The 23,858-nt window shown below is 37.8% G+C and overlaps 2 protein-coding genes across 5 annotated transcripts in view; one reads left to right on the top strand and one right to left on the bottom strand.

Moving 5' to 3' along the window:
- The first annotated feature begins 5,100 nt into the window (after positions 1–5,100).
- Positions 5,101–13,934, top strand: si:ch211-243a20.3 (uncharacterized protein LOC100151507 homolog). The gene is made up of 4 exons (XM_051888568.1): positions 5,101–5,335; positions 6,869–7,002; positions 8,151–8,280; positions 13,211–13,934. Exons 2-4 carry the CDS (start codon positions 6,882–6,884, stop codon positions 13,533–13,535), a joined length of 576 nt encoding a protein of 191 aa, XP_051744528.1. The 5' UTR covers positions 5,101–5,335; positions 6,869–6,881; the 3' UTR covers positions 13,536–13,934.
- A 2,513-nt stretch (positions 13,935–16,447) lies between these two features.
- Positions 16,448–23,858, bottom strand: part of grin2bb (glutamate receptor, ionotropic, N-methyl D-aspartate 2B, genome duplicate b) — a 115,294-nt gene continuing 107,883 nt past the window's right edge. For 2 of the 4 annotated variants that reach the window (XM_051888494.1, XM_051888504.1), the window contains exon 16: positions 16,448–22,794. In XM_051888494.1, coding sequence (XP_051744454.1) covers positions 20,308–22,794 — 2,487 coding nt within the window. In that variant the 3' untranslated portion in view covers positions 16,448–20,307. The remainder of the gene's footprint in view (positions 22,795–23,858) is intronic. The other 2 variants (XM_051888507.1, XM_051888508.1) reach the window with 2 other exon arrangements.

Below are 23,858 nucleotides of genomic sequence, written 5' to 3'. Positions count from 1 at the left end.
CAACAGCACAGAATTACGATCAAACACAGCACAGATTTGACAGCATACATCCTTACCGGTATATAAAATTTTTTAAATTGTCTTTCATTTAAAAACCAAAAGGATCCACGTCTTTTTCTTTCTTTGTGTTGTTTCATCAAAGCTTAGATATTACCATCCACATCGTTTCCAAAAGAAGTGGTAAAGAACTGTTTTCTGTTCAGACGTCACAGGATGTTAAGCTATATTACAAAACAGTGGAAGTTCACAGGATCATGAAGTGCAATTTCAGTACCTCATGCAGTCTTCAGAACACACTTCCTCTCTTACTCCACAAGCTCACTTCCTTAATTTCTGTCCCTTTTCTTTTGCTGTTATATTGGTAAAGTAATAATAGGCCTACTCAAATCCGAAAATAAACAGTTTGGCCTGGTTTCACAGACAGGGCTTAGATTGAGCCAGGATTAGACCTTAGTTCAATTAGGACATTTAAGTAGGTTTTATAAACGTGCCTTAGAAAAAAAAAAAAAAAACATTACTAGTGTTATTATATTATTACACATTTTGAAGCAAAAAAAAAAAAAGCCTCCATCCATAATAAAAGTAATTTATATGGCTCCAGTGGGTTAATAAAGGCCTTCTGAAGTGAAGCGATTGGTTTTTTTTAGGAAAAATATCCATATTTAAAACTTGATCAACTATAATAACTAGCTTCTGGCAGACCGCTGTATGCATCGATTTGCGGCGGAAGAGTGAACTCTGACCCGACGCCTGACTTAATGACGAACGCGGAAGCGCAGAGGACAGAGCAAAACAAAGTCACGAGTGAGAAGTCTAAAATGAGAAAATTTAAATAGAATTGTCGGAGAGTTTCGATATAAGAGAGGAGGAGCTTAAATTTGTTGCACAGCACTATTTGTTAGAGGCGTCTAAGCTTACCATACTCATGCATCCTGCGTCATACATCGTGTCACGGGTTACTCATTTGGCGCAAGTTGACTTTCGCTGTCATCCGCCGGAAGCTAGTTATTTGAATTTATAAAGTTTTAAATATGGATTTTTGTCTTACAAAATGCATAACTTCACTTCAAAAGGCCTTTATTAGCCCCCTGGAGCCATATGGATGGATGCAAAAAAAAATTTTTGTCTTCAAAATGTGGCCCCCATTCACAACTATTATAAAGCTTGGAGGAGCAAGGATATTTTTAAATATATCTCTGATTGTGTTCATCTGAAAGAAGATAGTCATATACACCTAGGATGGCTTGAGGGTGAGTAAATCATCGGATAATTCTCATTTTTGGGTGAACTAACCCTTTAAGCCTTGTCTGTGAAACCAGGAGTTTACTTTTAAAACAAAGTTTCAACATTGAAATGTAGTTTCTTTACAAAGTGTGTGGAAAAATTCAGTTTAGGTCTTTAAAAAAAGGTTACAGGCTCTTGCCAGATGCTTAATTATATGCAGAAATGGTACGCTAAGCGTTTTTACTAAGCTAGTAGCCCGAATCTGGGAAAAATTGGGTTTAAAAATAGCGCACTTTGCCCACCAGGTGGCAGCAGAAGAGCACATGATACTGTACTAGAGAGCGCCTGACTCATATCAAATAATGAGGACTTCCAAAATCATCAAAAACGAATTACGTAATGATTGCATCACTGTCACTTAAATACACATAATTAGCGCCAGGGCAGATAAATCAAAAACAGCAGTACAGAATCGTCCAAACACACTTTTTCACCGTTTAGTATGACTTTAAAGTAAATATTAGGCTATATATAGAAAAATATATAATATCTGATTTAAAATAGATCACAGGCAGAAAACGTAGACCAAATTTAAGCCATCAATGCAGACTGCACACACCTCACATATTCGAAATAGTCAAATATTCAAGCTCCATTGTATGATAAAGATAAAAAGACTGAGATAGAGAGATAAATGAAGAACGAGGAGAAGAGAAGAGCGAGGAATTCAGTTAGAAGTGACAAATTGCCTTATTTAATGAGAAACAGGTGCATGTGTGCCTTGTGACTGCTGAGCTGAAGTAAAGGAATACTCTCGTATAAGCCAGGCAAAACTGACCTCACATACCACAAAAACAGAGGGAGAGGGAGAGCAAAAGAGAGAGAGAGAGAGAGAGACAGAGGCACAACAAATATAACATCTGGATAGCAGGGAATAAAAATATTTCCTGTCCCATAATCTTTTTCATCCTTTCTTTCTGCAGTCATTATGAGACTCAAACGCATGATACAGAACAGGTTAATTTCAGGCTACATTAAAAAAAGAAGAGTTGATTTTTTTTTTTTTTTTAAAGAAGAAGTTGATTTTGAATTATAAATGTGTATATTTATTCTACAGTTCCTAGATATAAATGGCGTAACAATCACACAAGTTTTTATCTAGACTGTGAGGTTGAGGAAGTTGTTTTATGACTGAAAATGGATTAGATTCAAAAGTACAATCAAGTCTTTATCAAGGTAAATGATATTACCTTTGGCACATATGTTTCTCACATCAAAAATATGAGACATAAAACATTTGGACATTTTTATCCAGGTTTAAAAGACATTTATTTATGTGGCACACAAAAATTCACCCACTGTAACCATGGAAATAATAAAGTGAGAGAGTGAAGACTGAATTATGAATGCAGTGTTCTTAATAAAGAGCATTCCAACTGAAAGGCACATGCAAGTCAGTTGTTGCTCAGCAATGTTAAAGAACCTTTTGATTGAATAACAGAAATCATGTGAGACTACCTGATTTATGAGACGGACTGCTCTGCTAACCTGCTAGATTCTCTCTGTGTGTGTGTGTGTGTGTGTGTGTGTGTGTGGTCCTGGTAACTAGGGATGGGTAAAAAATATCGATTTCTTGATTTAAACTGATTATATTTTTACGAACCGATACCGATTCTTAAATCTCAAGAATCGATTAGTCTGTCCTGATTTCAGTTGACGAATGAACGGGGCATTGTAGCGCGCCTCCCATCAAATAAATCGCAAAAAGCTTTGTGCTTTGTTACTTTTGATATGAAACAAAGTCTCAGATTTTGTGAAATTAAAAAAAAACCCAAAAAAAAACAAAACCGTTTTGAAGCTGTTTAATGTGGCGTGACAGATCGATGTAGCGCCTCAGTTCAAGAGAAGCGGCACGTGAACTGATCATCTCCGCTTTGTTACAGCGCCAAAAAAACATGAAAAAACATTTGAAGGTATGTTAAAAGATAGAGTACAACTATAGAGTACAATCCGTATTATGTCTCATGTAATAGCTCAATCAGTGTTTCAAACGCGGAAAGACGTCAATCCACCTTATTCCTAACTAGCCTACTGCATTTCGAATTATGGGTTCCACTTCCGGTTTGGGGAACTTCCATTTAAAAAGACTGCAATGAATCGTTTCAAATCATAAGGTTGCCCTACAAATAAAGCTTATCCGTCAGTTTGACTGAATGAGCTGTCAATTTTTCTTTCATGTTTTATTTTCAGACATCATGAGAATAACGTAACGCTTGGTATTTTAACGTAACATGTTATAACAAGAATATCTATGGCAAGAGCTCTTTTCAGTCGCTGCTTTCTATCCTCGTGATTTTTTTCTTTTTTCCCTTTGCATACCGCTGTAATAGTATGAAGAACATATACTGCACATTTGTGGTCTGTTCTCCCGATATATTTTACGATATATCACATTAATAATTCACTGGAATGCACAAAGAATCTCTCGTGTTTCTCCTCAAAGCCTCACGTCTCTTTCCAGATTTGTTTTCACAGGTAAATACAATTTATTTTCTAGAAAAATGATGGAAATCCCTTTGAAATAGTATCACGCAATGCTGAAGTTCATGAACATTTTTTAATAAGGCAACATATATTACATACAGATATATCACTATAGTTATATTTAACCCGTCCGTTATTGCTGTGGAAAGAATCGCGCTTTTTCATGGCCTGTTGAAAGTACCTTGTTGATGCTTTTACACTTTTAAATGTCCTTTTAATGTTCGTTGGTTGAAGTGTGAGTAGAATAATGTCATCTCATTGTACCCAGTTTAAAAGTAAAAAGTATAATTGTGTTCATACAGCGAGCCTTTCACTGACTGTTTACAGCTTAACGGAAGTTAAACCCATAATTCGCGCAAAGTGTCATGGGGCGTAGGAATAAGGTGGATAAACAATGTCAAGTAACGTCACATTTACCTAAGAAAAAAACATTCAATAAACTAGTCAGCAAGGAAAATTAATAAATCCATCAAGTGTCTATGATAGCCACCATATAAATGTTTATATTTCAAAAACCGAATTGGAATAGAGGAGTAGGCTAGTACCAACTGACTCCCATGTAGTTTACAGCATTCGTTTTCTTGAGAAAATTTGCCATATAGGCTATTGTACCAAAATAATCGATATCGAAGTAATAATCGAAATCAAATCGAATCATGAAATTTGTGTCAACACCCAGCCCTACTGGTAACTCTTACGTTTTGGGGACAAAATGTCACAATACCAGAAATATTTGACCTTATGGGGACATTTTGGTCCGCTTGAGGAAAACAGCTTACAAATCACATTAAATTATGTTTTTTAAAAATGCGGAAAGTTAGGGGTTTTTTAGGTTTAGAGGTTAGAATATACAAATTGTACAGTATAAAAATCATTATGTTTATGGAAAGTCACCATGAAACGTGTGTGTGTAGATTTGTCTATACTTGTGAGAAAATGTCCTCATTCATAGAATCAAACATGTTAAAAACTGACAGATGAGGACATCTGAAGTGGTTATCACTATTTGAAATGCTCACAAATCAGCTAAATCAGGTTTTGCTTCAAAATGTCAATAGGTTTAGAGGTTGGGTATAGCATTATTATCTTATTATAATGCCTATGAAATGTCCTCACTATTTACTATATATGTGTGTGTGTGTGTTGCTATAAGAGAAAAAGTGCACATTATCAAATAGAGACAACATCAAATAAATCTAAAAAAAAAAAAAAGTGCACATCTGGAAAAGGGTGATAGTTTGGGAGGGAGGGAGAAGACAGAGGCCAACAGATGGAGGGGTGGGGGGAAGAAAGAAAGAGAAAAAGAAAGTGTGAGAGAGCGAGAAAATAGAAAGAAAAAACAGAAGGGAGGGGGAAGAGTAAAAGAGGAGAGAGAGAGAGAGAGAGAGAGAGGTGAATGTACACAACATCATAGTTCTTCTGCAGGGCAGAAGTTTAAGTGTGTCTGACTATCAATAGACTTCAACACGGCGTTTAGAAAGAAGAAGTGGACAGGGCGGTGATATTAAATCAGAGGAGAGGAGAACAAAAAAAGAGAAAGAAAAGCCACATCTCAATCCCTGAGAAAGTAAGTAACTTTTAGTGTAATGTAAACCATTGAAAGTATGTGTTCTATAATATTGCACTTAAGTGGTATCTGTGTCCTGCATTTGTACTACTCTGCTATTTTCCCTCTCTCTGCTGGATATATCCTTCATATCTTGCAGTTGGGTCAATCTAGATCTCATAAAGCATCAATAATAAATTTTACAGCAAGAAATCAATAAATCCAAATGTTTATGTCTGCTGTAAGTGTTTGACTGCATTCATGTTGTATGTCAGCTCCTTTCTCTCTGCATTTTAAAGCCTGCATGATTTGGAAAAAAAATGTGTGAAATGGGTAAAAACTGACAGACGTGTCCTGATCAAATGTGATTTTCGGATTCTTGAGCACATCCAGATCTCTGTGTGAAGCCATTTTGAAAAATGCCTCTATTCTGACTCACTCTACAAAGTCAGTTACTATGATCTCCAAGTTCAACATTATGTAAAGCTCTGGACTCCCTCTCAGTGAGGAGTCACTCCAGTTTCTCTTTGCTTTCCTGCAGCATTTCTCTGCAATTTGATTGTTTTAGTCTAATGATCATGTTTTAGTGGTTCTGCCTTCTCACAGTTATCTTACCTCAGAGAGCTCTCTATGCCTCGGTCATTGGGCCTTGTGGCTCGAGCACAAAGGAGATCTTCTTTCAAATAAACTAATTGAGTTTGCTATCAGTTAGGCCAGTCACAAGACAATCAACCCGTCATCCATCTCCCCTCAGTGTTCCTGAATGAACTAGAGTCATTCATTTAAATAGACTGGAAATACCCAACACTTACATGATTCTTACTTGGAAGTGAAGGGCATGAGGCACTTTTCACGAAAATAAAGCATGAAACTAATAAAATAAAGTCAATAGGTCAAAGAAAGGAGGTGCATAACATATAGAACGTGGAAAATTTGGAAAGTGAGTTTGAGATTGTTTACTTAATATTTAATTTGTACAATATGATGTAGGCCCTACTGTAGAAATAATCCAAGTGGATGTAACAATTTTGTTATAAAAGTAGTAATTTTGGTAAATAAAAATAGCTACAAATTTTTAATTGTTTTTCTATAATTAATTAAATATTATTTCAACAGATCAAGTCAAAATTATTACTTTGTTGTGAGATTTTAATATTTTAAATATTATTATTTCTGAAAAGGTTATTCATCTAAAATTATATATATATGTATATATATATAAATTTAATATTAAATTCTAATAAAACAACAACAACAAAAAGAGCCATATAAAGTGTCCTGAGGAGAAATTGACAAAGAATACAGAGATGAATATAGATAAAACACAGAAGATATAATCGTATAAAAATGCAGGCCTCTGCACTATTTTCCACAGTATTATCGGAGCCTAAAACACTTCTGGCTGTTTGTCCTGGAAAAAAACACAGTGCTCTCCCGTGTGCCAGATGTATTGGCAGGGTAAAGGTTTAAATCTCTTGCCTTACATTGGGAGTGTTCTTAGTACTTAGTATTTAACTTTTTGCTATTCCTCCCTGTCTCTCCTTTACATTTCAGCCACTTCTTAACCATGACTGTTCCCACGGCAAAGAAGATACTGATGGTGCCTATGGTGGTCATGGCGTTTTTGTCTCCATGCCTTGGGATGAGCAATGAAGTGGATTATGGGAACTGGAACTACAGAGAAGGAGGTAAAACAGATAAATAATATTTATTGCTTTTATATATAGAATGAATTTAAAGGGTTAGTTCACCCAAAAATGAAATTTCTGTCATTAAGTACTCACCCTCATGTCGTTCCACACATGTAAGACCTTCGTTTATCTTCGGAACACAAATTAAGATATTTTTGATGAAATCTGAGAGGTATACGACTCGTCCATAGACAGCAATAATCAACACTTATAATCAAGGTCCAGAAAAGTACTAAAGACATTGTTAAAATAGTCAACATGACTACAACCTTAATTTTATGAAACCACAAGAATACTTTTGTGAGCAAAAACAACAACAAAAAAACTCAATAAATATATTCAACAATATCTTCTCTTCTGTGTCATTCTCATACACTGTTTACGTTCAGCGCTTCCAGGTTCTACATCGACTGTTTTAATAATGTCTTTAGTACCTTTCTGGACCTTGAAAGTGTTGATTATATTGCTGTCTATGGACGAGTCATATACCTCTCGGATTTCATCAAAAATATCTTAATTTGTGTTCCAAAGATGAATGAAGGTCTTACGGGTGTGGAATGACATGAGGGTGAGTAAATGATGACAGAAATTTTCATTTTAGGGTGAACTAACCCTTTAAGAAAGGTAAAATGTGTTAAACTGAGTTGAGACTATTATTCTTATTGTTAGCTGGAAGCAATATCAGCATGAAAGCGGTGTAGGGTGAGCATAATTTTATGAAAATTCTGAGGATATCTTCTGAAATTTGTGTGGAATTCTGAGGGAATGTTCTGTGTATTCTGTGATGATTCCATTCCAAAAACAACTTCAAATCATTGCGTTGGTCTATGTAAAAAAAAAAAAAAAAAAAAAAAAGTCAGTCTGGACTCAACTGCAACACGTTTGTTTAGATTTACAGTTTCATGGAGCTAATAATAAATTCAAGTCACATTGCTGACCAGTGTACACTAAATAACTCATACCCTTATCTGTCAGCATAGCTAAAACACAAACAGACATCTCCTAATTCCACCCTTTAAAGTTAAAGCCCTGTAGTCCAGTGAAAGAAACCTGATTAAACCCATTCTGAAGTATCAGACAGCCTCTTGTCATGTGGTCGCCGGCCTTATTAAAAACTAACCTCATTGTCTTTGCCCTCACGGCAGCGGAGAATGTGAACGTGGCTAACATACGCAGCGTGACTCGAGTGCTGGACGCCTGGGGCAAACGCATATTCAAAGATATCAAGACTCTCTTACACTCACAGCCCAATGCCCTTCTGCCAGACTACTCCAGGTAACACATTGTACTTCCTAATACCTGTACAAATTCATTGCAAAGACTTTGTACTGTGGTGTTGAAGTACAAAGTAATTAGTGTTAACCAACCACCAATATTTTATATCATGCATTTCCTACAACACTTACCTGTTAAAGTAGCCAGGCCTATGTCTCTTTGCTATGTTCACTAAGGCTTTCTTGTTTCGCAAACTTTCACGTTTTCAAAGTTTTTTTTTTTTTTGCACATGAAAGCTGCTTGTTGGACTGTTTTATATAAACAAGAAAAATGCACCGTCCTTTGGGGTTTGTTATCCTGAAGTCGGCAGTTTAACAGACTCCCTTAGCCCTAAGGAGATTGTTTTCATGAAGCTTATTCTAAGCTACAAGCATTGAAACAACACTTAAAATGCCAGAAAATGATTTCTCAGGCACACATGCTGTCTGAATGACTGTATTGCATGTACATGGAATAATGACACTAGGTCTTGAAATTCAGACTGAGACTGTTGAAGCTGATCTCTTTATTTTATCAACTGTCCAGTATCCCACTAGTGGCAATTACCAGATCAAATAGCTAATAGCATGTGGAGCTAGACATCAAGCAACAAACTCTTAAACTACTAAACTAAAAAAATTAATACTAAAAATTCAAGTCCTGATGAAAAAGGTTTACAAGACATTCACTGCTATTTAAAAGTTGAATCTAAAGAATCCTGTAATTAAAACGTAGGTCGACTACTTGGAGTTGCTCACAAAGAACACATTCTTGCGTTTAACCCTTGTGCATCCTTATGAACCTTTTTATCTTTTTCAGTTTAGTTTTTTTGATTATTTTGCCTGTGTTAATGCCAACTGCATAAATTTTGGCATAAGTATGTATTTTTAGTGAAATTTTACTATTTCACCCCCATTTCCTTAAATAAATCTATATTACATTAGGTACATAAAATAGTCACATTGAAGACCTTAAAGGCAAAAATGTCCCCATTGAAACCCATGCAATTTTTTACTTTTTTTTTTTTACAAGATGGAACCATTTTCTCAGGTTTGACTTATAAAGCAAATACTCACTTTTTTCCTTTTTTCTGCATATTATAGCCAATTGGATGAATTCTGCAGTGATAATTATATATATATATAACACATAACACACAGTTTCGTATCCTTCGTATAGTATCCTTCATATCTCATAAGACTCTTTAGTTTTATCAGATTTATAAAAGACAGATACGCTGTGCCGAGTCTTTCCGAAAACAGCCGAGCTCCTGGAGGCATGCCGTGGGCGAAGCTAAAGAGTGATGAGCAAGCGCAGCGTTTGCTTAGCAAAGCTATCAATGGTCAGCTAAAAAAAAGTATTTAAACACAAACAATCAGTGTTGGGCACGTTACTTTAAAAAAGTAATTAGTTATAGTTACTAGTTACTTCTCACATATAGTAACTGAGTTACATCATTATAAAAGTAACTAATTACCAGGGAAAGTAACTATTGCATTACTTTTTCTGTTTTTTTCAAATATGTCAAATAACTTGGATGCCCCCAATATTAAATATGTTAAATGAGTGAAATGGACCCTAAATAGAAAAAAAATATTATTATAAAACAATGTGGGTCAATGTGAGAGACACCTATCAAATTCAATATATTATTGTAAATATTATCATTACTATACATGGAACAATAAAACACAATAGATGGTTTAGAACTTTTAATATTTGTTGCACAGACCATAACTGGCCAACAAATAAGTCTAAAAATAAATGATGCTTGATCCGACTCGTGATTCGTGATCCGCTCTTGCTCACGACATGAAATTTCTCTGTACTGCACTATAAGTGTTGGTAGCCATTAAAGAAAACGTATTTAGTTTCATATTTATGTTTATATAGGCCTATTATAATGTTATTTTTTAATTTAATCTATTTGATTATGAAAAGTGAACAGCACGAGTAAGATAAGATAGCTACATCATAAGATGCGCAATATATCGGGAGACATGGAGTGGGCCAGACATGATTTTGACCACTTCATTAAGTTTTCTTTTGTAGAAAAGTATTAAAATTATTATTGTATTAAAATTAAGATATAATTTTTAAAAAACGATGTTCACTTTAATGAAAGGCTTCTTTAAAGTGAACTTCATTTTGTAAAAATTGTATCTTATTTTTAATCATTGTTTAATCAACCAATTGCCTGGATTTAATAAATAAGAAGCAAATATAGCAGACAATGTAATCATGACATGGAGGCGCCGGCGCGATCACTTGCACGTGAACTGGAGCGCGTCTTATAGGCTGATATGAACCGAAACTCAGCGTATAGGCTGCTTGCCTCGCAGACATGACAAATATATCTACAGAAAGCTTGAAATGTCTTCTTCTAAACAAAATAATTCAAAACGAAAAGAAATAGGCTACTCTCTGATTATGTAATCCGAATGAAATGTGCATTCTCTCTCTAAGCACGTCCACATGCGGAGATGAGAGTCAGCAATGTCAACTTCATCTTTGCAGCCAACACTGATTCAGAAAACATTAGTTTAGAAACAAACAATTAAAATGTCTCCTTGCTGTTTTTTGTTACATTCATAAAAATTACTTTTGCCGGTTCTTTATGGCAAGCTTTATGCATGCGCTTGAGTGATAGCTCGATCCAGCATGTCACAAAGGGTATTCTGGTTTGAGCTTGCGCTCTGCTCACGTGCTCTGACACACACACACACACACACACACCCCGAGCATCGTACATTATCAGTTTAAAATTGTATTTGTATATGACTAACCTGTCCTATTTCTTTACAACAAAGCACTTTGCAGGTCTATAATCTCTAGTCACACACCAGTCATCATCAGTTTGCATGTGTCCCACCCCAACACACAGCAGAGAAAGAACTTTGCAGGTCCTATGGCTGAGAGAGAGCCTGCTCGGATGAAAACCAATTCAGTGAGCTCAATTATGGTAACGCTGCATTTTAATGTCAGTAACGGTAACAGCGTTGTAACAGGGGAAAATTAATTTGTTTAATTACTCGTTACTGAAAAAAGTAACGCCGTTAGTAACGCCATTTATTTATAACGCCGTTATTCCCATCACTGCACACAATACACCATTGCATTATTCCTGGATAACTTTTGATTCATTATATGTTCATGTTGTTTACATTATATGCACTTATGCGCCGACTGCCAACAAAACAGACATTTGATGCAGTTTTACTCACCACCTGCGGTTCCGACTCATGACCGGGAACATTACCGCTGTGACCTCTCCATCTTTCAGTTTCAAACAATCTGTAAATCCTGTATCGAACTGGGTCTTGTTTATAAAACCATAAGCGCCGATCCCGAGGGCTCGAGCAGCCATGGAAAACACGAGATATTCTCCATTCATTTTGACCAATAAAAAATTGATTGCAACTATCAGACACAACTTTATCCTTATTTTGATAGTTAATTTAAGGCAGTTTCTATGGTTATTTTAATGACAAATGTCGAGAGTGCATCAATGTAATGCGTGAGCACAAATCTCTCAGCTCCACTTAACGCTGGGTTCTTTGGGAAGCAAGGTTATCTTTCCCTCACAACCAAAAACACACTTCTTTGGTGACATTGTTGATTTTGTGGTCTAAAAACAAAGATAAATCTTTCTCAAGCAAGTCCTGTGCAGTGCTGCTGATGACTTTCGTAACCCGAACGAAGCACGTTGATGCTCTTGCTCTCTCGCTCTGGTTGATGTGTGCGCGCGCTCTTCTGGGAGAAGTGCCTATACAAGGAATTCCACCCTTTATTACATAATACAGGGCCATACTCGAAAAAAACTTTCTGAAACGTGGGAAATCTGAAGAAGTGTATTTGGCACAGAAATACTCTGTCATACGTCGAACTCGTTTTTAAAACTTTGGCCATGTTTAACAAGAGAATCCAACTCTTTGACAGTGTAAATAAGTCAGAATACATGAAATAGCATTACACCCCCTCTTTAAGCTTCAAATTTTTATGACAGTTTTTGACACGGACATTCTTTTTTTTTTTTTTTTTTGTCTTCTAAGGACCACAGTAACTTTTTTTTTAATTTACACACAAGGGTTAGAACACGTGAGACGAAAAGAAACAGAATGGCAAAGAAAGCGTCTTTTAACTTGACACGGTGTAAAGAAAAAGCGGCGCTCGTGAGCAAGACAGTGCGATTGAAAAGCATCAAGACGTGCAGCAAAGAATAAATATAACTACATACCAATATTTACAAAGGAAAAAAGCATAAAGAACTAATAACACATTGACTGGATGGCAGGATTTTGGATGCGTTTGAGGATAAGTATGGCAGATGCCATAAAAGAGATTAGCAGCAGTCTGGCTGTAAAAATGCTAGAGACCGAGTAGAGTAAATTGTCGAGTCTTAGTTTTCCTTTTGTTGTTGATCGTGAAGCGGCAGGACTGGACAGTTGTCATAATGTGGTGTACAAAGGACTCGTCATCCTATGGCACCGAGCGTTTTAACACACCTGGAGGCAGTAGCGGTTTGACCTTTTGAAATTTTGTGAGGCAGGTCTTGGCTAGGAGGACCAGAAGCTCAGCCTTGTCATTTTAAACTACATCCTGTTAATTTATGCTCTTTGACTTACTGACCCCACATTCTAGTGCACTAAAATGAATGTGAAATCTCCTTATTCACATAAATAATGCATAATTGACACAAAGTTACCTATATTAACAGTTGAGTTGAGTGTGCAAAGTGTAGGGCTATGTCCTTTATATGAAAAAAATGTTTGTTTTTTGCTATTTAAGTATTTTTTTTTTTTTAAATTGCTGTACAAATCTGCCAAATACTTACAGAAGAAGCACAGAAGAACGATTATAGCCTACACTATACTCCCTCTTGTACAGATGTTGCTCACATAAACACTCTCACACATTCCAGTCCCGTCTCACACTCTCTTCTTTCTCACAGGGTTCGTCCTCTCTCGGAGTCCCTAAATGATCTCTTCAGAGAAGTCTCCCACTTACAGAGGCGCATCACAGATCTTAACAATCGCCTAGCAACCCTGGAACCCTTCCTCCGTCATCATGGTTACCGAGAGGAGGGTGAGGAAGGAGGAGATGGCAAGGAACTGGCTCCTCAGAGTGTGAAAGGAATGGGACAGAGTCAAACAAAGTATCCACGGCGGTACTTGGTTCGAGTAGTCCGTCCTGCGAACAGGGTGGTGAGAACCAGACGAGTGAAAGTGTTCAAAAATGAAAACGGAAGGGTCAAAGCGAGTGAAAGTGAGAGGTAGAGATTTGCAAATATTATAATCAAACATATTAATGTTATTCTTTAAATATCCTTTATACTGGGGATAAAACATTTCACATATAGACATGTTAGTATACTTATATAAGCGTGCATTCGTCATCTTTTGTCTGTACTCCTTCATGTTTGGGTCTCAAAGGTGCGATTAAAGTTCCCTGGCAGAAAGACAAATGTTGGGAATGTGGATTGTGGAAAGCTTTCCCAGCAGGATAATGAAAAAAACAACAACCTTGAGAGTAAAAACAGACACTATAGCTTTTTCCAAACAAAGCTAAAGCTATACAATCAGTTATTATTTTCTGTGGAGAATCTTTGATATACAGAGCCATTTGTGTGACCGGAATAAAATCAGGTGAATAAATTCTCATACTTTAAAATATGATTATGTCTTTTTTTTTTTTTCATGACTGATTACTCGTGTTTTAACTGTAGTCATATATTAAACTAAATACAGGGGTTGATTGACAATATAATACTCGCATCTCTTTGTTAATGTAGCAAATTATAAGTTGCAAATGAAATCCTTATTTCTGGGTAAAACAAAACAGACACATTCCTTAATTTTTTCATTTATAAACAATTATTTTGTGCAGTTTCGTGTTTGTTGGCACAATGCGTAATTGGGAAGAAATAAACAGAACAAATATAAAATATCTATAATAACTAAACAAAACTAACTTGGATTAGTATGATTCATTTATGGTATATGATTAATTTTTAACCAGTTTTACCTTATTGTTCTTTTAATTACATATTATGCAGGCACTGTTATATGCATGTGTTCCTGTAGAGATAAGTGCAGCAATGTACATATCATTAAATTATTCTCATATTACACTCCACCATCCCCATTCACACGCTTTTCATAAATTATGTCAGCCAGGTGGCATAATTTCTCAAAGGCTTCCAAATCTTACATTTAATATGGTTCCCATATCTATGTATTTATGAAAGCATCCTATTATAAACCACACATTAACCCCTGCATATAAAATATATCATAACTAAATATCACTCACAAATGTACAAAATAGAGAACAGCAGTATGCAGCATTACTGATTCACTATAAAGACATTAATTCCCTCAAATAATACTGATCTCTGTTTATCTGCACTGAGGAACACAATTTTTTATGTCTTATGAGCTCACTTTAACTCAAAACATACTTTCTAGAACAGATTATAGACTGACGGGATCATAGTGGTATAATTTTAACAGATGAAAATACAAACCATAGCGCCACTACCCCTTCAGAGCAAGATGAATCTGGAGTGTTATGTAACTCCGGCCACATGGTGGCAGTGTTGTGACGGGTTAGTTCACCGCGTGCCTCTTTGATAAGAGTAAGCCTTGTGGGTCTGTCTGTGCCCGCTCTTTTTTGGTCAGCACAGGACTTGAAAGCGTTTACCAAGATCACGTCAGACTTCCAGTGTGTAGTATGTGGGTATGTTTGCGTTTATTTCTGTGCTGGTGAGGACGTCTGACAGAATATTGGTATGTATGAACGCAAATACGTGTATGTGCGTCTGAATAGATGATTTGCTTTGGCAAAACTTTTAGCACTTTGTCTCTAGGTAAACGAGAGACTCCCTGTTGTCTGACCTTTTCTAAATTAATGTGAAGGGGTCGACTTGCCACGCCTTTCTGAATTTCTCCACTCACGACCTCCTCGGTGTCTATTTCATGTATCTAAATTGACAATTCTCATTTTTTTTTATGGAATATTGCAGATTATAAATAATTTATTCGTGCAAATATAATTAATGTGCCCTCATAAATCTTTAATCAAAATAACTTCCCCTCCCTTTTGCTGCGGCATCTCTTCTCTGATGACGTGTTTACTGGCGCGAGGGCGGGACAACCTGTCACTCACATGAGATCAAATAGCAAACCAATCAATTTCAGGTGGAAAAATCAAGCCCCGCCCTACATTTTTTCTTGTTCGAGAAGCCGTTTCATTCAGATAAACGTCACAATACTATTGTAACTTCTGTTTCATGTCAACTTTATGCCTCATTAGATCTTCATTCACGACTCTCTCTATCCGTGACTCTTCCTTAAACTTCCCTGCTTGCGTTTAGCTCTTTTTCTCCCTGTCGCCATGGACACGTGTGGGTGTTGCTTATCGTCTCTACTTGCTGTTTCTGTGTTATATGTTGTAGCAACCAAACCAAGACACAGTATACTACACAGATCTTTCTTATTTTCTCTCTCTCCCTCCCTCAGTCTCTCTCTCTTTCTTTCTCTAAAGGTCCAGTTGCTAGGTAACAGTTAATTGTCAAGAAATAGTTACATGTGTTGCAATGTATTCTGTGATTGGCTGCTTGAAGGAAACGTGTGAGAGAAAGAGAGAGAAAAGGGAATGAAAGGAGAGTGGGGGAGTGAGACAGGAATAGAAAGAGTAGGTTTGTGAAATATTGAATTGCAAATGGTTTTAAAATAAACAGCTATTACTTTAAAAATAAACAGCATGTACAACATTCTCATGATTAAAACAGCTCTTGCACACAGGAATCAATAATCAGAATGATACGTTTGACATGATTCTATAGGTACAGAAAAGAGCGATAAGTACTTTGCTTGCAATTTGTTCATGATGCAGTGAACCAGACGTATCCAGGGCAACACCGGTGGATAATAAGCTCTCATTCACGTTTCATGTACATTATGTCACGAATCAACCCTAAGCTTGTGTAGAGCACAAAAAAAAACGAAGGAAAATTTGTCCCACAATTTTCATATTATAACAACATGATAACCCAAATGAGATTCATAAGTGGCACATGATGCTGATGACACTGGGAGGAAAAAAAAACAACAACAACGGAGTGTCACCATTTCCTCAGATTCTCGCTGCTGGAAATGTATGGAATAAGACAGAAGGACTATAAAGCTTGAGATCTCTCCCTTTTATTTTGTTTTTAGTCAACACTGTTTTGTACAAAGAGACAGAAGAATATATCTTAGCACTTTTCACACTGTGTCTGTATTCTCAATAGCTTAAGTATTGTGAAATGTCTCATTAAATTATTGTAGCCTTAACACATGTATTCTCTCTCTATACAAAAACAGAAAAAGGAAACCATTTTTGTCATATTTACAGAATCTGTACAATTGTGATCCATAAGTAAGATTTAAAATAAGTGGTTAAAATACAAGAAAGACAGAATTAAAGACGACAATGGTGTAAATTTGTGTCTTAAATTCTGGTTCTCGGATGCTATTAGAATGGCACTGTGCTCCTGGTCCAGTGGTCTAATAACTTTTTCCCCGTGTGGCTATAAAAAATCTTCCAGACAAAAATGTATCTCAAACTTCAATATTTTAAATATTTGTCTTCATATATTAAAAGGCTATGGAAAGGGGACATAATTATTTACAGCAGACATAATAGATAACCATTGCACTGTGCTCTGTTTCCTTCTCTCTCACACACACACACTCACGCACACACAAACACCTGCACGCACACATGCCCACTCTCACACAGAGGTAATCAAGCATATGATTTCAGATACACGTACAATCATATGTGACGTACCTTACTGGGGAGGGCTCTAAAATGGCAAACCAATAAAATACCGAAGTTTTATCCTACCAGTCAACAAGAAAAATATTAGTTAAAATGAGAATGAATGAGAAGAGAAAAAAACAAAACACTAAAAACAACACAGAACATTGGCTACTACCCCTCCCGTCCTCTTCCGCCCATTTTATCGGCCCATCTCCGTATAATCTGTCTCACTAAACCTGTATTTATCAAATGATATTAGCATGCTTTTACAAGGCCACATCTTTAAAGTGTGAATCGAAATGAAATATAAAATTGGAAAGCTTTTCAGGAAGAGCAAAGGCAAATGTCCCTGACACTCGCACACGCAATCACACAATACTTCCTCTACATACTGTAGTACTACTAAAAACTATAGGCTTGACTCTCCAGTACAAACACAGAGATTGACAGGAAATGCAATGGTCTAAGTCTGTCAACACATCTCTAGCTCTTAAAAAATGCCACACTGTTATGAGATATCTTTAAAGGATTTACTAAATAAATAAAAAAAACAAAATGGACCAAGCATAAAAAAATCTAAAGGGTACTTTGAAAACATGGTACCATGCAAAGAAAGGTATTGTGAGAGCAAGTGAGAAAATCTTGTGTGACAAAAAATGGCAAAATTAGCTTTGGACACAAAAATGGTCTTCTCCTTACCTAATAGCAATATTCCTGACAAAATCGAGCACTATCACCCAGATTTGGGTTTGCCTGATAATTTCCCTATTGAGTTATTATTCCATACATATCCATTTTTCAAAGATATTGTCAGTTTATTAGAATCACCACATCTATTGTATGGCCCTGAACCTGTATGATGCACAGTTTATCAACATATTGCATCCACAAAGAGCAGGCATGATATCTAAATAGACATAAATGTATGAAACGCTAAAGATATGGCAATAAATAAGTAAAAGACATGCATGCTCGTCTTAAACACAAACTCTCACAAAAAGACAACAGAGTCAAAAAAGAATGGCAAAAAGTTAAGATAAAAATTCACAAATTGATAGCTATACATCAATTATAAACAAAATATTATAAATATTGTGCTTAAAGTGGAGATCTGTTTGGCTAACAGTTCATTCACAAAGAAAATATATAAACAAAATCTGCAATAAACACAACTAACTTCAAGTAAAGGATTTTTATCTAAGCTGTGGGCCAAAAGTTCAAAAAAAGACAATGTGTTCAGACTGCCCTGTCATGAGTTCATTTGTGGTTTCAAAAATGATGAAAAAAAAAAGAAAAAGAAGTAAATAAATGCTTGCAAAGAACCTCACGTTTATCCAATTAAATGAGTTCACTTGTTTATTGATTTAGGTAATTAGGCAATTTAGTTAAATGATATGTTCATTTTTGCCTGTGCCCATCCAAAATTCCTGAGAAATACCTCTACTTCATATAAGTGGGTATTAAAACTGCAAATTAACCTCAAATGGATAGGGGAAATAACTGGAGTCATCCCTACCATTATCATGTCTTAAGTAGTTAAAAAAAGGACTGGCGAATATAACGAAAATATCTAGAAAATTTCACTTCTGCTGTACAGGTGCAGTAGAGGATTGTATTAGCCTGGACAACAATAGGGAGGATTATAAAAAATTCTTAATGTTTATCCATACCATTGAGTTTTAACTGATACATTTTGCAGCAAAGTTGGATTGATAACCTTCACTCTAATTCTTAAAATATCTAACAAATAAGGTAAAACATAAATCTGTAGAGTTACATCCTTTCTGTCTATTCACTGTACATTGTGGAAAAAATGAATATTTACATAACAAAATGCAAGCATTTGCTGAGAATCTTGCAAAACCCTACATACTGCGCACTGGTGTCTCCCTAAGGAAAGTACAGATAAGCATATCCAATACTAACTGCATTCTAAGAGGAAACAAATCCATGACACAGTTGTTATTTTACTGCTTGATCAAAGACTTCCTAAGAAATGGGGGACAGTGGAGGAAAAAATATTCAGTTGATATTTGTTTCTATATTGTAGATAACACCATACAGATGTGACACCCTGCAGCTCAACTCTCAGTGAGGATACTGTGCACTGTACAATGTTGTGCAAACCTCAAATATCCTACGTTCCTATTATTAGAACTAGTCAGAATGATAATTTAACTGGTTTTCTTTAGAACTTAGTTCTCGAGATTAGTACTGTGAACACATTCAGGCTACTTTGTGTCTCCTCAATGCTGGATATTCCATATCAGTGCTTATATCATTAAAAGGAAGGTTCCAGAATAATATGAATCATCCAATGACAAATCTGTGTGCAGTGACCAGAAAGTTACCATGGCAATATGACCTGTAAATCTGGTATTCTGTTAAGTCTTGGTAAGGCACATAATGTGCTGTGTATTAAACCAATATTGTTCTAACAAACGTAACATTATAAAATAAGGTGAAAAGAATACATTTCCTTCACAATGATATCTCAAGTACAGCTGAAGTACTTTGCAAATCATGCCTTGTACACACATTTTACAGCACTCCATACTGGTAAAATAAACTTGAATAACCAATAATAAAGAACTTTTATGGAATCCAAGTTTGTCTACAACTCAGTTAACAATCAAATTAGCTCAACTGACAAATCAAATAAGCCTCCCGCAAAGTGGTTTGTTAACCAAGAACTGAAACTACAGTACAAATATATAACAGCATAAAACATCCAGAAACCAAGCCCAAATGGAACATCATAAACATTGTAATAATATATAATAATATTATTATCAAGAACATTATCAATACAATTATTGTAAGTTTTACCCTGTTGTTTAAAAAGAGTAAATGATTTCCATCCACAATTGTACAAAGGATTGTACACGGTTGTCTCCATCTGGATAGGCCGCTATTTTGATGTTAGGAGCAGGGAAATAGTGGGATATACAAAAAAAAAAAAACAAGAGAATAAAAGAGTGGAATAAACAGGTTTTTCCCCCTAATCTCAACTTTTCGACAGTGGGCAGGTCCCCTCTCTCTATTTACATGCGTACGCTTGGCAGCGCATGATCCGCCTAACTTAATGAAAGCATGAGTCAGTTCCATACACGGTTTCCTCTTCTTTTTGTGAGCATGAAGGTACTAATTACACACTTCCTTTTCAGTTTTCTCTCAATCATCATTCCACATGTCCGTTGGCTTCTTTTCCACATTTCTATCAGCTTCTGACTCCCATTTTCAGACATCGGACTCTATACTGGAAAGCTTCTCATAAACATGTCCATTGCTTGATCCATTAAACGGTCTCTGTCCTTGACCCATTCCTAACCCATCCCTTGCTGACAGCAGCTTGTTGTTGCTAGGTCCTCCACCGTGGTGGTTGCCAAGAGGCCCGCCCAGACATAGCTCCTTGGGGAACCGAGGGGCCACATTGGACAGCACCCCAGAAGTTGCGGAAGCAGGCAAATAGGAAGTCACCCCCATGGAGCCCCGGAAGTCAGCCCGACTGTTGTTGAGGAGCTGTTGCTGCTGCTGCGGCGTCTGTTGCTGCTGCGGCTGTGCCTGCTGCTTTTTGATGTAGTATGATTTGGCACCGTGTAATAGACACTGGTCATCGCCGAAGGTTGGGATGAATGGGTTCTGGTTCACCTTATCTGGGTAGAGAGATTTAGACAAGGAGTAAGTCCCGACCCCTCGGGTACCGCCCACACCTCCTCCCATCATGCCTCTATCCCTGTCCCTCATGTCTCTCTCACCCACGGAGCGACGGTGCAACCCACCTTCACCCCCACGAAATAAGCTAAATGATGAACCCCCACCCTTCCCTCTGTCCCCAAAATATGTTGTCTCCCGCTCCCCTCCCGCATACTGCTCAAACATCTGGGCGTAGGGGCTTGCGCCCTCCATGTAGCGGTCTTTGTCTTTTAGGCTCACGCTTCGGGGTGGAGGAAGCATTGACGCTCCGCCACTGCCTCCAAACCCACCCATCCTGCCTGCCCCTTCCTTCTGCAGCTCTACAAATGTGTCATAAGAGTGCTGCCTGCGCAAAACCTTACCACCTGGGCCAAATTTCCGCCTCTGTACCTGGGTTTGGGCCCCTGTGCCTCCCCCTCCCTTTCCGCTTTCCAGAAGGTGCTTGGCCCCAATTTGATCCAAAAGGAGGTGGTTGTCCTCACTGATGTCATACAAGTTGCCCGGTTTCTTGCACGAATCACACCGCTTGCAGGAGGCTGAACTAGGGCGGCTTGAGATTTGTCCACTCCCTCCACTGGATCCCCCAACTCCCCCAGCAGCTGGATAGCCCCCAGCCCCGCCTCCCCCATGCATGCAAACTGGCTTGCTTCCTCCACTTCCAACCCCTCCACTGTGGCAATTGCGACATTCCCAATCCCCTCCAGCCAACCCTCCCACCCCTCCGATGCCCTTTTCCCAGCATGCATGGCCCTGTTGCCCAGGTGATCCTCCTCCCATTCCACCCTTACATTCTGTCTTCTTAGATTTACCTTTCAGGAAATCTTCCATGGGAACCAAACTAGTGCACGCTCCCCCAGCACCACCGCTACTAACTACTCCACCGCAACCGCCTCCGCCCAGTCCCACTCCTCCACCCATTCCTGGAGCATCACTTAAATCCAAATGTTCCCATGGGGATGCCCCTTCCTTTGCTCGGAACTGGTCCACATAGAAGTCCCTCAAATTATCTTTGTCTCTGAATAGATAGGAGGTGCAGTTACCACCTCTCTGACTCTTGCGCTCCACGGGCGGGGTGGCTGAGCGGTGTGCTTGTGTTGCAGGATGATGGTGGTGATGATGATGGATAGTGTGGTGGGGGCGTCTCCTGAAGCCAAGCTCAATCTCATCCTGCTCACGGCGAGATTTGGCAGAAGCGGGTCTCTTTTTTAGGCTGTCCCTGTACTGCTTGCGCCGTTTGCCGTGCCCTTCGAGGTTCCCATAGGTCACGGTGTGAGTGGAAATATCAGATACGTCGGATCGAATGTTTCCATCGTCCCCTCCTGATCCCACCCCACCTCCCCCACAGTACCTGTCATGTCCTGCAATAAACCCTGAACTGGATGCCCCACCCTTGAAGGAGAACTTTCCGTATAGATCAGGCAGGCCAGACTTGAAGCTTGACTGGGTTGGGTGACCTGCAATCAGGTCAAACTTTTCCCTGTTCCGATGTGTCAGCGACTGCCGTGGCTGGGTGGTGAAGATGGGCGCTACCCCTCCCCCTAAGCTGTCACAATCGTACCCACCCTCCAATGAACTGGCACTCCCTAAGCTACGAGGTCGGTTAGGCAGGGGACCCGACATACCGAGAGCCAGTTCGGATCCCGTGCCCCCATGGTGGTGTAGGTAATGATCCTGGTACAGGTTGCTGTCCTTCAGGTGCAAGTTCCCAAAAGTCCTCTCCACCTCGCTTACATAGTCGCTGAACATGTTGTCCTCTGGCAGGTACGGTGGAGGCTTGCAGTCTGTGTGGCCTGCTAGGCTGCGCCGGTGTTCACTGATGTCATAAACGGCTGACTCACGATGGCTGTAGTCCAATGCGCTGTGAGGTGAACCATTGACCCCAGGCACAGAGGTCATGTTTTTGGCAGTACGCAACAAACGGAGAATGTTGGAGTGGGTGTTGTTCATGTTCATGTTCATAGTGGCTGATGGTGAGTTAAGGGCTGATTTGTTCTCTTCGATCTGAACACCATGGATGCAACTGTAGATGCCCTGTTGGACAGATAAAATGAGGGAAAGCAAAAACAAAAACAAAGGAAAGGAGAAGAAGGAACAAACAATGAGATTAGATTAGTTTAATACATTTTAATTAGCAGCAAACATGTTCATAATTTTGATGCAAAGTTCAAGTCAAACCTTTCATGGCCATGTCTAAGTCAAGTCAAACCCTTTTGTCACAAGTCCCTTTAAGTCTCAAATCTCCTAGTTTCTATAGTTTTTAAGTATTTATGTTTTCAAATTAGTTTTGTAATTACTGTTCTGACAGTCTTTATGCTGTAGTTTAGTTTTATAAAGCCTACTGGAGGAAAAAATAATTATTATACATTTTAAAAACTTATTTCAGGGATTTCCTTTATCATGTCATGTTTAAAATGAACAGTTTATCCATCACTGCCTTTAATCATTTGACATCATAAATACAAGAGGAGAAAAGGGAAAATGAGGGAGTCATGAAGAGATGAAAAGAGAGAGAGAAAAACAGAATGGAATAAGTTCAAGAAAGAGAAACGGCAGGGGCAAAAAAGGTTGTGATTGATGATGACATGGTGACAGGGTTGCAGTAACTCTGTGGTTTTGACTGCCTATCAATGTCTTCAATCAATGTGATTAAAATTCAGCTGACACCACTGTGTCTACTCCTCTGTGTTTCTCCTTCATCACTGCCATGACAAATTAATTACACAATATTCTAATAAACCTCTCCAGCTCATTCACCATGATGCACATTTACTGCATTTTAATCCATTTATCTGTGTAGTTTTGGCTGTATTTTATCAAACTCATTTCTTAATGGCAAATGTGTTATTGTTAGACTGGCTGGGAGTCAAAATACTTCATTATCTTTTAAACTGTTGGGTGTTTCCATTTATATCCACACTAATAAATGTTGTGGTGCACTATAATAGAATGTCTTTTAAAATTCTTTTTTTAATATAAACCATGAAAACCTTTTCATAACAAATAATACATGAAACACATGTGGAACAAATAGAATTCTCCTCAAAACATTTCAAAGGCTAAAGGTTACTCTTCTACTGGCGATCCGTTCCTCCAGT

Source organism: Ctenopharyngodon idella, chromosome 1, assembly GCF_019924925.1.
Source record: "Ctenopharyngodon idella isolate HZGC_01 chromosome 1, HZGC01, whole genome shotgun sequence".
Classification (NCBI taxonomy): Eukaryota; Metazoa; Chordata; class Actinopteri; order Cypriniformes; family Xenocyprididae; genus Ctenopharyngodon; species Ctenopharyngodon idella.
The sequence above is the reverse complement of the archived record's forward strand: the minus strand, read 5'-3'. Positions and strand labels throughout refer to the sequence as shown.

What these genes read in the sequence shown, in the direction of transcription:
- si:ch211-243a20.3 (XM_051888568.1), top strand. Translation starts at nt 6,882, where the DNA reads ATGACTGTTCCCACGGCAAAGAAGATACTGATGGTGCCTATGGTGGTC. An exon ending in CTGGAACTACAGAGAAGGAG is followed by an intron (nt 7,003 to 8,150) that starts GTAAAACAGATA and finishes CCCTCACGGCAG; the next exon opens with CGGAGAATGTGAACGTGGCT. An exon ending in CTTCTGCCAGACTACTCCAG is followed by an intron (nt 8,281 to 13,210) that starts GTAACACATTGT and finishes TCTTTCTCACAG; the next exon opens with GGTTCGTCCTCTCTCGGAGT.